Raw genomic sequence first — 15796 nt, 5'->3', positions numbered from 1 at the left:
TTAAACCCTCAAACCTGCCCAGAAAATTCGCATGAAATTATGTTTGGTTTGTTGCTATCTGTTGTTGCATGAGTATCACTGCCATGTTGTTTGTGTATTGCTGTTGGAATTTCGTTTTTATGATGATGATGATGAAGATGGAGCACTGTTTTATTCACAAACCCTAATCCATTTTCCAGAAACACAATTTGCTGTTGGTTTGAATTTTCTGCGTGTTGTTACTGTTCCATTGGGAATCAGCCAATCAAAACATTTGGTTGCCTTTGTGAAATTCTCATATTTTATTGGATCATCATGAAATTTTACATGTGCATACTAGACATCTTAAGCTTTGCATTGGTGTTGATCCCATTCATTTCTCATCTGTTTTCATTTAGTTATGATTTTTTGAAGTTGATACATGTTTGTTTGACTTCTTTGTACATGCTTGAAATTGTTTTGACTTCCTGATTTTAATTGACCATCTTCCCATGATCCAATTGAGCTGAAATTTTATATGCATGCCATGCTATGGATTGTGATTGACCCTGAATTATTTGATAATTTTTGGAATTGATTATGATTGCTTTTGAGCTAAGTCTTCCTGTTGACTTCATTGAGCATATTCAAATTTGCTTTGACTTCATGATTTTCATTGACTGCCTTCCACTTGTCCAAATGTGATGAAATTTTACATGCTTACCATGATAAGTGTTAGGATTGATCATGAATTATTTGGTGATTTTTGAAAATGTTTGAGTTGACTTTTGATGCAAGTCTTGCTGTTGACTTCTATAAGCCCTCATTTGCCATGCTTTGCCTTCCTTTGCTTATGAAATCATGATGATGAATGATATGCATGTGGGACCAATTGAGTTTGCTTCTTGAATGTTTAAACTTGATTTTGGTTGACTTTCATTTGCTGTTTTGACTTTCTCATTTATTTTTGACCCTAGGCTAGTCCTAGTGGTCTTTTGGGCTTATGATTGAGTTCATGTTTCAGGTTAAGCAACAATGCCTCAAAGATCATACAAATTTGATTGAGCTTGATTATATATCATGAGATAACCTTTGTTTTGTAGGTTGCTTGGCTCATAAGCCTTGTGCCTTGTGCTTTGCACATTTGTCTATCTGTTTGACTGTTGACTTCTGTTTCCTTCTGATTTAAACTGTTGAACTGTGTACTGATTTGTTTGACTATTTCAGGTACCATTTAGTTGCTTAAGTTCTTTGAACTTGCTTTGCTTTGCTTTTTAGCAATTTGCTTTGAGGTAATCCCTCTTTCTTCATGTAGTCTGGAGACCCGGCCTGTTATTTGGCCGGGCAAACTGTCTGAAGTCCTCCTTAAGAGGCAATGCTTGTGTGTGTTTATATTTGTCCCAAGCAGGAAAAGTCCTTCAAGTAAGGCAATTGGTAGATCAAAGGGATAAGCAACCTATCCCCTACTATTCAGTGAGTCTTCTCCTTGCTCCCATTACATGGTTGTAGCATTGAGATCCAAACCCAAGATCAATCGAGTCAATAATATGTGGAGAGAGTTCCTACTTTCTGAACTCCCACACTTTCTGAAATGCTCTCCCTGATCAGGGATAAGAGCAATGAGGCACACCCCTCATCTCCTTTCATCTGCTTCACCTTAGCCTCTCAATGGCAAGGTTAAGAGCAACTCTTTGACCCTATTCCAGTTGGCCTCAGTGCCTAACCCTCTTGTATGAGCCTCCTTGTTTGGCTATAGAGTGTGCTGTTTGTTTCTCATTGATTGATTGATTACTTCATATGCACATGTTTGCTTATTTGCTGTATGCACTCATCATCATTTATTGCTCATTAATGCATAACCATCTCATTTGTCTTTATGACATTATCATTGTTGTTTACCCATTGAGGACAATTGTAAGACCATTCATTGGCCATTGCTCCTATGATATGGAAGTGAGTATAAGACCATCACCTTGGCCACTCATCTTATCTTTGCTTGATGCATTTGATTGTATGTGAGGATACAACTGTAAGTCCCTGCAAGTCGGCATTTGTTTTCCTAGGATCATACTGTGGAGGTTAGAGTAAGCCCAGACAGATTGGCATCTGACTTCCATGTTTTGTTTTTCTTTGTTTATGTGAGGTTGCAACTGTAAGTCCCTGCAAGTTGGCATTTGCTTTCCTATGATCATATGTTGGATATTGGTGTAAGCCCAGACAGATTGGCATCCGGTATCCAAGTTTCTTTTTGTTTTAGGAGATTAGTGTAAGTCCATTGAGTGGCCTCTGATATCCATTTCTGTTTTAGGAGACTGGTGTAAATCCATCTATTGGTATCCGGTATCCACCTTTTATTTCTTTGTTTGAGGAGATTAGTGTAAGACCATTGAGTGGCTTCTGATATCCAGTTCTGTTTTAGGAGATTGGTATAAGCCCAGTGATTGGCATCCGATATCCGCTTTTGTTGACTTTCTTCTTTGTTTGTTATTATCCAATGCTTATTCCAAAGGACACACTTGAATCATCTTCTATATGATTTCAAGAAGTGAACCTTCTAAGAAGTTTTACTTTCCACCTTCATCCATTCATCATTCATTGTGTCCTAAACCTTTTCACACATTACTTTCAAACTTGACATAGATATTGTGCAAACATCTTCATGTTTTCTAACTAAAAAACCTGGACTCAAGTCCTTGACTTTTTTCAAACTCCATTTCATAACACTTCTTTCGAATCAATCTTAATCATACTTTGACTTCATTTTCATAATCACAATCAATTAACTTCACTCATTCACTTGTTTTGGCTTTGTCCATTGTTAATCTTTTCATGCATTAGCCATAGGTTTCAATTATCATTGTGGTTGATGTAAATCTTGCCTATCCTTAGTGAGTCGACAGTAAGACTTCCGTACTGAAAACAGGGCTAACCCCTCTAGTACGTCGAAGCTATCCTCGCATGGTGGATGTTGGTTTTGGTCGAGTGTTCTCCCATTGATAATGAAAAGCCTCAGTGCTTGTGTTTAAAACTGAATCCACCAACTTTTGGAAATCTTTTAGCCGAACTACGGCGTTTTGATCCTTACCTTTGATGGAAGGTACGTAGGCAGCGGGTTCATCCGTTCGAACACAAAAATAACTAACTTGTATATTCTTTTCTCATCATCCCAATCATGTTTGCACAATATTTATGTCATAACAAATAACAATCTTATACAACAAGTGTGAAAAGGGCTCCCTAGGAGTACCTAGGACGTAGTGGGTGCCTAACACCTTCCCATTGCGTAATTTACCCCTTACCCAGATTCTCTGATCTTTTTATTAGTTTTCTACGTGTAAAACTTCTTAGGCTTTTGTTCGCTTTTTAGCCAATCCTTTGGATAAATAAAAGTGCGGTGGCGACTCGAAATTTCATTGTATGCTTTGCTTATGATTTAATCAATCAATCATATAGCGACGAATACACCGCTACACATGGAAATTGATTTTATTCTATGAGTAAAATCTCGGTGTATTCCACTACAGCTTGTGCAAACAAACGTCCAGAAATTTGTGCATACATATTGCGGTCCCAAGCTATTGCAATGAATGCATCTTCGATTCTGTGTAAGTTTGAGGAGACCTTGAATGATTCGTTCATTTTTTCTTATCTTCCTTTACTCGACTTGTCATCTCCGCTTCTAAGAACTTAGAAGATGATGAATGTGTAGAAGTAATACTCTGATTTTGCAGGAGATAAAGAAGCATTTAAGCACCCTTTTTTAAGCTGACGATGATGGTCAATGAGAAAGATCCAGCAGTGTAATAACCAGAGAGAGGAAGTGTTTTTCTGAATTGGTAAATTACGGCATTGTACAACTTGGAATTTGCATCCATTTTGCCGGAAAGAATTTACTGTAGATTTTTCGAGTCTCCATTATTTCCTTAAAAGAAAGGAAATTTTCCACTTTCCATGAAAATGAACTTCTCTTCCCAGAACTATCAAGAAGGGAACTGCTGCTGTTTAACTCAGAATCATACTCAGTAAAATCCTGCATTATTGATGTCTCTTTCAATATAAGAACTTCAGCTGGGAAAATGACAGTGTCTTGGACAAGAAAACCTGAATCTTGATCAAATAGACTAGTAAGCGTCACAAATTCACGCCAACCCCAATCCTTTGCAGCTTGCGAGCGTCCACATAGGGACAACATGAATACTGCTGCCATGCTCATTTGAAGTAAACCACTGCATATCATTCTTAGTAAATTTTGAACCGTTTAGAAGGCGTGATTTGGCTACAGCCACGTAAACCTCTTTTGCGAAGCGAACATGCAACCTCCAAGGATAGCCTTCCTTTTCCAATTGTACAGTACGAATGGCAGTATGTGGTATCAAAAATTAAAGTATTGATAGGGTGTATCAAGAAATAGGTCTGCTAAAGAACTCCGTCTAATGTGTTCGCTCTTCATCGCAACATCTGTGAAGATAATTTGATCGGGCTGCACCCCTTGTGCAGCAGCATATGCCCTCAGTCTCATTTCTCCTGCTGCAGGAAATTTCAGGAGCCAAAGTGCACTGTTGGGCACACGTTTAAGTATATTGCACCATGTATTAAATATTCCAGGATCCTTCAAATTGAGAGAATTTCACAAAAGGTTGACCAGGAAAGCTTTTTGATTCTATCATTCTCTTTGACACCCTTTTGAGAATCAGCAACGGCATCAATGTCTTACACAATCTCTTGTACTTCAAATTCACTCTTATCAATTTCTGAATTTCCTATGTATTTTGCTTTGTGAAGACTGTCAAGAGTTCCAACTTGTTTGTTTTTTCGTGGATTCCAATCACAAAGTGTGAGAAAATAATGAGAAAGGATAGAAGAAGAGAAGTTTTCATTGCTTTACTCATTGTGTTTTTCTTCAACGGTGTTTTGGTGATGAGATACTTTATCCACATGCCATGTAAATGGATGAATGACGTAATTGAAATATGAATGAATATGTGTACGGATGAATGGAAGCTTTACAATGTGAATGAAATAATGTGAATGCAAATTTGAACATTATAATATAAAAATAAAAATGTGAATGCAAATTTGAACATGATATATAAAAATAAAAATGGTATATAGATGGAAATCTCCTTGAAAGGGAAAATGATGTTCCATGAGAGACAAAACATGGATTGAATTTAGACATGAGAATGACATTCCAATTGATTCTATCAAAATGTATCAAACATCTGAAGCCAAATGGAGAGGTAAAAAATCTAATGATCATGGAATGGCAAGTAGTGGCAATGTCTAAACAATCTGTGTAGGTGGATAGATTTGTGACCAGATGAAATGGTCATGAGGAGGAGAGAAAATGAATGATCGATGGAACATTTTTCAGGACCAAAATCAGGGTATGACAAATGGCATGACTTTGTAGCAGTAAGTTCCCCAAGGCATGATAAAGGTTGTCTTCTCCATATCCTCTGGTGACATCTTTATCTGATTGTAATCGGAGAACCCATCCATGAAAGAAAAGACGGAGAATTGAGTCGTGTTGTCGACCAAAACATCAATATGAGGCAAATGGAAGTCATCCTTTAGGCTGGCTCTATTGAGGTCTCGATAGTCTACACATATTATGACTTTGTCATCTTTCTTAGGAACTGGAACGATATTAGCAACCCACTGTGGATACTCAGAAATGGCTAAGAAGCCATCATCTAGCTGCTTTTTAACCTCTTCCTTGATCTTGAGTGCCATATCGGGTCTGGTCCTTCTGAGCTTCTGCTTTACTGGAGGACATTCGGGCTTTAGCGGTAGGTGATGTTCAACAATGCTGGTGTCTAACCCTGGCATATCTTGATACGACCAAGCGAAGACGTCAACATATTCATGTAACAAATCTACCAACTCGGAGTGTACATGCTTGGCAAGAGATGCCCCAACTTTTACCTCTTTTTTGTCAGTTTCAGAACCCAAGTTAATGCCATTCACTGGTTCTTTGTATGGCTGAATTTTTTTCTCTTCATGCTCAAGGAGTTATGCTAGTTCCGCTGGTAATTCGCAATCTTCCTCACTGTCGTCTTCAGCTTGGTTGATTGGAAGTCCAGATTCATAGTTGATTTTAGCCATGTCGTAATCAAAGGTTTTATTTGCTCTGCATATGATGAGCTTATATTAGTATGCTTCTTTTTTTTAGAAAAAGTGGAAAAAAGAAAAAGAAATCTTTTGCCATTTCGTCGTTTTTAGTGAAAATGGAAAATAACTGAAAGAAAAGGGAACACAAGTTTTGCATGCAAAAAAAGTACTTTTTATTTATTCACATAATAATTTTAAACATGGGGGCCCTTACAAGCTATCCTCTTGTCTCGGGCAGGGACGAGGGACGGAGAAAACAAAATGCATTACGTTTTTTCCGAGTACACCATGGGGATCACAGTGGCCGTCCAATGACCGCCACGGTATGCTCACTTTGATGGCCGATGCTGCTGAACTTTACCGGGTTGAATTGCTTTTTCTTCGGAGTCACCTTGTGTGTTGCCGGGTGATAACCGATACCAAACCTGTCGCACTTTTCTGCCACATTGACGACCTTACCCCAACCGGGAAGCGGGCCCTTCTCCAATGTCTGCTTGGGACTCTTTGCTGAGGATAGGATGGTAGCGGATGATTAATTGTTGTTGGCGGAGGCGAAACTGACGTCTTCAAATTCTAAATAGTGGAGCGGAACCTCGATGATCCCCTCATCTGTTTCAACATATCTGAAGGAGGAGAATTCACTGACCAACAAATCTTCTTCCCCACACACAATTACCAGTTTTTCATCAGTCAAGTACTTCAACTTCTGGTGCAAAGTAGAAGTGACTGCCCCAATAGCATGAATCCATGGTCTACCCAACAGACAACTGTATGTTGGGTTGATGTCCATGACTTGGAATGTGATATCGAACTAGTGTGGTCCAACACAGATAGGCAAATCGACCTCCCGAATTACCTGCCTTCGGGAACCGTCGAAAGCTCTAACGATCAAAGCACTGGTCCTCATCTCAGGCCCCTTGAACTGTAACTGACTTAATGTGGACTTTGGCAGTACATTAAGCGAGGATCCAATTTTAACAAGGACTCAAGATAAGAGAGAGTCAGTACATGTGACCTAAATATGTAGTGCTTTATTGTGGGCCTTTCCCTAAGGAGGTAACTCTGCTTCATTAAATCCCAGATACCTATTGGCGGTGATGTTGGCAACCACGTCATCAAATTGATCGACCGTGATATCTTGCATCAGGTGAGCGGTATTTAGAACTTTCAGCAATGCTTTGTGGTGAGCCTCAGAACTCAACAGCAAAGACAAAATTGATATTTTGGAAGGCGTTTGGTTCAACTGTTCAACAATCTTAAAGTCACTCTTCTTGATCGGTTTGAGGAATTCTTGACTTTCCTCAAAGGTGATACTCTTCTTGTGATCCTCAGACTGTTCTTTTTCAACCATCGCCCCTTTACCCTTGGATGCTTCGGCCTCTGCAGTTTTATCATTGTCAATAACTTTCATCAATACTGGAGCATTCGTCACGGTCGGAGTGGCGAGTATGGTTGCCCCTGCCTGCGGAGTTGGCGTAGGAGTTGCCTTCTCCCAAATACGTTGTGGTCTCATAATTCCAAGGCAATGCCCTAGTATTCTGATACGGAAACAGAGTTGGAACACGAAAATGAATCGGTTGAATCCTCTTGGGGGGAGCTTCAACCTTCTTCTTCCTATATACAATTGTTATCAGTTCAATCACTGCCACCTCTTCTGCTGCCCTGGACTTGGAGAATTCTATTAACCCTTGATTCATCAATTCTTGCACACATTCTCTCAATTGTTTGCAACCATCCGGATCAGACTCGCATACTGAGCAATCGTTATGCACTCCTTCTAGAAACCCAAACTCTTCAATTTTTCTCAACACAATGGATAACAGAGTTTTCACCTCATCATTCCACTTCACAGGTTCTGCGGATTCTTCTTCAATGACGACATTGACTGTATGACCATCATGATTAGGTAGGGGGTTTGTCTTCACATTCGACTTTTCCTCCGAGAAGGTCAAGATTTTTCTATCAATCAAGTCTTGTATTTTGTTCTTTAACGACCAGCAGTCTTCGGTGGAATGTCCCACGTGTCCGACATGGTAGGCGCATGAGGCGTTGGGATCATGTTTATAATGGTAAGGTGGCATGGCCTGAGGGATTTCTTTTGGCACAATAGCCCCCACATGGATCAAATATGGTACCAAGTTAGTATATGGTACGGGGATCTTGTCATACTGAGTGCGTCTGCCATAATTTCCTCTGTTATTCTGCCCCTGACTCTGCCCTCTATTGTCACGTTGTATTGTCGATTCTGATCTTTCTGAGTAGGAACTGACTGTTGATTACTTCTATGTGGTTGATACTGGAAAGGTGGTTGTTGGTATTGAGCTGCAGCGACATAAGGATATGGATAGTATGTCATATGGGCCATCGGAACCTGATATCGGGAGCGAGCCCTCGCCATTACAGCGTTTGCCTCCCCCTCCTTCTTTTTAGCGAAGCCCCCATGCGGCCTCTTGTTGATTGTCTGTTGCGTGGTTGTGTCCGTTATTTTCCCAGATTTCGGCCCACTCTCAACACGTTCCCCAATAGTGACCATGTCAGCGAAATTTGTTGATGAACTGCCAATCATCTTTTCAAAATACAGCCCTTACAGCGTACCCATGAAGATGTCGACCAACTCATTGTCAGATAATGCTGGTTGCACCCTAGACGCCATTTCGTGCCAACGTTGGGCATACTCCTTGAAGGTTTCATTAGATCTTTACGAATGGTTCTGTAATTGAAGCCTTGTTGGAGCCATGTCAAGGTTGTACTTGTACTGTTTCAAGAATTCCTCAGAGAGATCCCTCCATGACCGAGTCTTTGAGCGCTCCAAACTCATGTACCAATCCAAGGAAGCCCTAGTCAGGCTATCTTGGAAGCAATGAATCAAGAGGTTGTCGTTATCAATGTGCGAAGCCATCTTCCTGCAGTACATAGTGAGGTAACTGCGGGGACAGCTAAGGCCTTTGTATTTGGGTAAGTCAGGCACCTTGAATTTTTAGGGAAATACCATGTTCAGGACCAAGCAGAGGTCTCGAGCGTCTATGCCAAAGGAAGAGAAGCCCTCAATGGCCCTTATTATGTCGTCCAAGAGCTGGTAATCTGTAGGTCTAGCCGGATCAACAGTGGGAGGAGCAACCTGACTGGCCGGTCGAGAGGCTTCGGGGGCGATCGGTGTGGGCATATTCGGGTTGAACCACATTGGCGGGTAGGAGAAATCCGATGGCACGGTCTAAGCGGCAGTAGAAGGTTGAAAGTATTGCATTCCAGGCTGAGCATTGGGGGCCTGAGGTTCCCCTGTCTGCACATACTGAGATGCGGGGTATGTCTTCATGGGCACAGAGTTTTCCCCTTTGTAGCCAAAAGGAACGGTTGGGACCTGACCAGTGCTCGCAGCTTGAGAAGCCTGATTAGGAAGTTGAAAGTGGAGGCGCGGGCCTCGATAGTCTTCTTCATCGTTAGGGAGGTCGTCAGGAACCTGACCTGACCTAACCAGCATTTCCAGCAGCAGCAGCAAGAGTCGGGTGAGGGAAGAAAGCTCCCCCACTAGCGAGACTAGCAGCAAGGTGCGGGGGCATGCCCCGCGGGTGGGCAACAGCAAGCCTAGCAGGGTCAGTGGGGACCACCTGACAGTTAGGCACCACAGCTTCCGCCGGAGGGTCGACGGTAGTGCCAGCAGCGGTATCAAGAATGGTCACCCCAGCAGCACGAGTGACGTTGGCAGCAACAGAGGTAGGGTTCCTCTGAGACTGGAGGATCTCGAGGATGGTCTCCATGTTGCCCTTGAACAGGTTCATCTCTCCTTGCACCTGGGCAAGGGATTCACGGACAGCAGCGTTGTCGGCTTCGTATTCGGCTGTGATTCTGGATTTGCTGGAACTTGAGTAGTACGGATGACGAGTCGTCGTTGTTGCTGCAACAAACGGCGAGTGTAAGCATTTTGTTTTCTGACAGCTTTTGGCAAGTAAATGCGTGGATGCATGTATGTATGCAAAAAGATTTGATATGTGCATTCAACATTATTATTATTATTATTGTAAAGGAAACGATTCTAGGGAATCCACGAGCTTAATTAACACAAGCAATTATGAAGCGGATAAAGAGAGACAGTTTATGAAGCCCATAATCGAGAAACTCTTTCATTCAATGTGAATAAAACAGAATACAAATACATCATGGAAATGCCCATCAGCTACAAGAAGATCACATTAGTCCTATCAGACCTCAATCTAGTGAATTACAAGCGACTAGAAGTAATTGGATAACAACTTTTCGTAGTAAGCCTGAGATTTGGGGGACAGGCAAGCGCCCCATTTTCGCAACATTACACTCCCTTCAAGTGGGGGATTAGGATATAGCTTGCTTGGAATGTTGTTCAAAACTGTCTTCCCTCGGTCGGAGGGGTCTTCAGGATGCTTGTTCAACTGTATGGTGATGTCCTTCAGGTTCCCATGTGATTGTTCCTTCAACTCTTGGATCTCTTCTAGTCTCTGATTCAGCTCGTACTGGTTTTGGCGAAGGGTGACTTCTAGCTACTTGTTGCGGCTTTTCTCATCCTTCAACTCTTTATTAGAAGCTTCTAGCAAGCTTTGAAGTTTCTTCATTTGCTCCATGTGTTCTAGTTCTACTTTACCAACTCGGTATTGGGCTTCAGCTAACTGCTTCTTTTTGGTTGTCAGGCTGGCATAAGTCCTTTTGAGGGTGTCACCCACTTTAAGTCTTTTGAAAACCTATGTATGTACGTCATCATCTTCTTGACGAACTCGGTCTCTCTTATGATTCAGATTGAATTTCAAGGTTTCTTTCTCCAATGAGATCTAAGCAAGCTTAGATTTGAGATCGGCATTTTCTTTCTCTAGAGTCTTGATAACCTTCTTCAATTCATCTACCTCAGAATTTGACTGGTTCTCTGGCTCAGGAGGTTGGAGGTTCATGGATGGTTCGGGCGGGAACGGCAACAGGACCTCACTAACTCTCAACTGGTGTAAGCTTTCTTGGCGATACAGTTCTTCTTACCCATCTCTGTTCTTCCTTGAGGACAAATCGACCCCTAAGCCTTAACAATCTTCTTGATCAACTCTGGCTCTTCGACTCCTTCGTATAAAACAAAACCCTCTACACTTTCGAGATCAGGTTCGTCCACCATAGGATATCCAAGTTATCGCAATGCTAACCTTGGGTTGTATTTGGTTCCTCCTTTTGTACCAAGAAGAGGTACATTAGGAAAATCCCCACAATTGAGGATGAGCTTGACACCATCATACACTCGAGAATACCAAGGAATGTCTTCGGCTTTTAAGGACATGATCCTCTAGGACCATTTCAAGTTATCTTTGTTCTCAACTAAGGGACCTTCACTGGGTAGATGCGAAATAAACCATCTATACAGTAAAGGGTTGCAACAGACGATATTCCCTTTCTTCTTCTTGGTTCTCACGTGGATGGAATAGTAAGTATCAGCAAGAAGAGTAGGAATCGGGTTCTGAGTCAAGAAGATGTGAATGGCAGCCAAGTCTACGAACTCCTCCATATTCGGAAACAAGACAATCCCATAGATAAGTAAAGTTAGATGGGCGTTGAAGGTCGTCCAGCTTCCAGCTTCGGCGAAGGTGATAGCTTTGTCTACAAGAAACTTAGAGGTGAAGCCATGGATTCCACCCTTTGGTTTCAGGTTCAATTCTATTTCCTTCTTTCCCATATGCAGAGCTTCGACAAGTTCTCGATATTCAGGAAGTTCCTTAGTGCGGATGTAGGGCACTTGGTTCTTAATCCTAATACCCAGAATATGAGAGTACTCTTCCAATGTTGGCGCTAGCTGGTAATCTTGGAAAGTAAAGCACCTTAGTGGTGGATCGTACAACTGCACCAAGGTGTGCATAGCGGTGATGTTGACCTCGGTGTTCATAATACCCAGTAGGTTACCATACGCTTCCTTGAAGGCGTCTTTGTGAGTCAGGTCCAAACATGCCCCAAGTCCTCTCAATACAGCCAATGGAGGTTCCACAAACTTGTAATTGTGGATGCTCTTTCTCTTGGGATTCATGTTTCGCTTCAATTGCTTGGTAAATAGACTGGACTCTCGGATTCCTGGAAAAGACATGCATATGCAAAAAAATTGGTCATGATAAGATGATAATAAGTCACATGGGCTCAGAATTCTAGCAAGTTCTGGATAATCTGTAAGTGCCACATGCTGCAAGTTCCAAAGTTCGACGTAGCATGAGTGTCAAGGTAGGTAGAGTCTATGGTTTCCAGCAATGAAAACCCATATCCCCCTTACAGGTGTGGACTATGCTCCAAGGTGGTCCCTAGAAGGACTCCCAGAGTCATCGACTCGAAATGAAAATACCCTGCCGTAGTGAATACTCACAGGACAAAAGTAATTCCAAGTGAATCTAGTCTGGGTGTGGTTCTCGTGACCCCCAACGCGTGAAACGCATGTGTACACGACTATCCACGAGTCTAACCTATGTGTATACTAAGCTCGGGTATAGAGCTTTCCTCTCATGTAGTCTAACCTATCCCAACAACAATATGACAGATATATCCATAATATAAAGCGAATAAGGGACTCGATAAATAAAAGCGAGTATAACTATGAGTTAAGCACCTAAACTAGCGAGGGAACAACCTAAACTAGGCTCGACTCCTTTTAGAGACTAGGAAAATACTCCCAGTAACGAAGTACTCCCCAGCAGAGTCGTCAGCTGAAGCTACCAGAAATATACCCGAACGTATCACACGCTCGAACATACAACATAGTCACCATCGAACTTTATTTATCCCCAAAGGGAAGGGAAAACATCGATAAAACCCGGGGAAAGAGATATACATGGTACTCCAAACATCCATGGTACTCCATGGGAACCGTTTTGATTGTTCTCGCTTGAATGGGTGTCATGTCTAAAGATTACTCGCAAAAGGATGAAGGGAAAGGAAAGGAAATAGATAGAGTGCTCGGTGAGGATTGGGGCCCTCATGCCTACGTATCCTCATAGTGCAATAAGGAACTCAGAGCTTCGTAGTTCAAGGAACTAGAGGCAGGAGGTGGAAATAAGTTGTGATAGGAATATGGTTTAAACCAAAGGATAATGTGATTTGGACTCCAACAAGGGGTAAAAATGTGAACCCAAGAGTAAAACTAGCATGAACCAACAAGTGAGGAGTCTAAGACATGGTATCACTGTATTGGAGTAATCGAAAATAAAGGGTTGCCTAAATACGGTTGCGAAGTATGCAAGGAGATGTTTGTCTAAGCTACAAGGTATGACAAGACAAACAAATCTTCTCTTGGTTCACAAAAAGGGGTACAAGATGGAGCACAAAGATATAGCGTTTTGGCTCAAATAATAGGTATATCACATTGTAAGACCCCAATTTTGACCCTAAGATCCCTCATGCAATTTCATCATATGCATTAGCATTGGGATCATACATTGGCATCCTCCTTACCCTTCTTTCATTGGGTTTGTTTTAGGAGCGATCACCAAGCACTATGTGATTGTATCATACTTGTATATTATCATTTTTACTAACCAAAATACCAAAAATACGTCTTTGCAATTTGCCTAACTCTTTTGTAGGTGGGGCATGATCTCCATTGATTTATCAAGTTCACATCTAGGGTTTGAGACCCCCATGACAAAGAGCACAACCATTGAATTGATACAAGAATTGTTATGGGAATCATATATGAGTTCCATTGATTCCTACATGTCATATTGATCAAGTTTTCTTCAAGAGTTTGAGGGTGATTTGCCTTGGAAACCCTAGTTTGACTGGCTATCTTGAGTAACTTCTCCAACAAGCTATCTCACCAATTGATAAAATTTCTCAAGGAGCCCTTCAAATTTCATCATCTTATGCATATATGATCTACCATGAGCCTATAAAGTCAAGAGAATTGAAGGTTAGAAAGTTGGTTGATGGTGGTTGGCCAGATGAATTCATTTGATCAAAGCTGAGTCTCCGTAGACCCTATCTTCAACAATTTTCACCATATGAAAATGATTTCAAGAGAAAACTTACTCTAAATGACATTACAAACAACTTTCGTGTTGAGACCTAGATCTAGTTTTGCTTGGAAAATCATTTTATATGTTGAAACATTATAGGTCATTTTGTCTAAACCCTAATTTGAAAGTCAACTTCCCAAGGTCATAACTTGCTCAATTTTTATGAGATGAAAGATATCCAAGTTGCACAATCCAATTCAAGATGTCTAATTCAACTTTGATGTTGGGAGTGAGAGCTAATTCAACTTTTATGAGCATGTGATATGAGGATACATTATAGGTCACTTTTGACCTATACCAATGAACAAGTGATTTTTCCAAACTTCAAAAATGCATAACTCTATCACTTCAAATCCAAATGACATGAAATTGGTGACTATTTTGAAGGTCTGTGAAAGCACTACAACTTTGATGAAGACACTTTTCTCATTTGATGCTCACATAAAAAGTTAAGCAAGGTGGAATATTGAGATATATGGCTTGACACTTAGAAAAAATTTCAACATGTTGAAATTTCCAAACTTCCACCTCAATATTCATCATGATACAAGCTCCAAATGGAAAAGTGTTGAACATGAAATTTGTTCCTCTTGATCTAACCTTTCCAAAAAGTCCAAGTTCATCCATTTTTGGGCAAGAATTGTTAGGGTAGCGCATGGCATGAACATGGTATCATCATGTGGCAAAGATCAAACTTCAAATCTTCACACACTTGCCTTGCAATCCAAGTTGATTTCAGAATCTCTCACATTCATTTGTGGACCTTAAGCAATTATCTCATGGGCCTGTATACGCCCATGCACCCATGCATCATCATTTGCCAATTTTGGAAAGTGAATTGGAAGGTGCAAATATCATGAGCTACAACTATAAATAGAGACCTCTAGCATCAGAATTGAACACACATTCGCGCCATCTTTGATTCTAAACCCCTAGCCCTTCCATTCGAGAGGATAAACCTGAGAATTTCATCTTGAAATTGAGTTTGAATCTCACTGTTTTAAGATTCAAAACTCCAGGGATCCAAGTCCTTTTGTGCATTTCATTCTACTCCTGCAAGCATTCTGAGTGAGATCAAGCACGAGCCAAGGCAAGAACAATTGAATCCAAACCTGCATTGAAGGTATTTTCCAGAAAATTTCATCTCTTCGATTCTCTCTCAATCTTGCCCAATTCTCTTGATTCTTTGGTTGTCTGAAGTCCTACCAATGTAGGCAAGAAGATTGAGTTGTTTAGAGGTTAAATCGAAGCAACTCAGTTGACATACCTCAAATTTCAACTCCTCATATCTTTCTATATGTGAGGAGTTAGTTAAAAATTAGGTGATATTCGTTATCTACACCATTTTTCCTTTCAGATCATGCCCTCCTTTTCATTTATGATGTGGTGATGAATGGACCAGTCCGGCCAAGGTCGCCTGAGAAGACGATCGGCGCTTTGCTCCGAAAATGATGTGGCGTGGTCCTGAGCCATTAGATGAGTTCAATTTGTATTAATCATGAGCGTACGTTTTAATTACCAAGCGTGTGGACGTTTGACTCAGGCGCACCATGGAACGCGCGTTGGTGGCCAGTTGATCTGCCACCTCAATTAATGAGGGAGATCAAGTGGTCCACATTTTTTCTGATTATTTGAATTTCATTTTAATTGCTTTATTTTCATTAATTCATATTAATTTTAATATTGATCCAAAAAATATGAGAGTTTCACCAAAAAAATTCAAATATTTT

The 15796-nt window shown here is 41.0% G+C and overlaps 1 protein-coding gene across 1 annotated transcript; it reads right to left on the bottom strand.

Annotated features, from left to right (window-relative positions):
• Positions 1–11362: 11362 nt before the first annotated feature.
• LOC127103929 (uncharacterized) lies at positions 11363–12094 on the bottom strand. Its single transcript, XM_051041158.1, has one exon. The coding sequence runs from the start codon at positions 12092–12094 to the stop codon at positions 11363–11365; it is 732 nt and encodes a 243-aa protein (XP_050897115.1).
• Positions 12095–15796: the final 3702 nt, after the last annotated feature.

This window comes from Lathyrus oleraceus, chromosome 7 (assembly GCF_024323335.1).
Source record: "Lathyrus oleraceus cultivar Zhongwan6 chromosome 7, CAAS_Psat_ZW6_1.0, whole genome shotgun sequence".
In the NCBI taxonomy this organism is placed as follows: domain Eukaryota; kingdom Viridiplantae; phylum Streptophyta; class Magnoliopsida; order Fabales; family Fabaceae; genus Lathyrus; species Lathyrus oleraceus.
The sequence above is the reverse complement of the archived record's forward strand: the minus strand, read 5'-3'. Positions and strand labels throughout refer to the sequence as shown.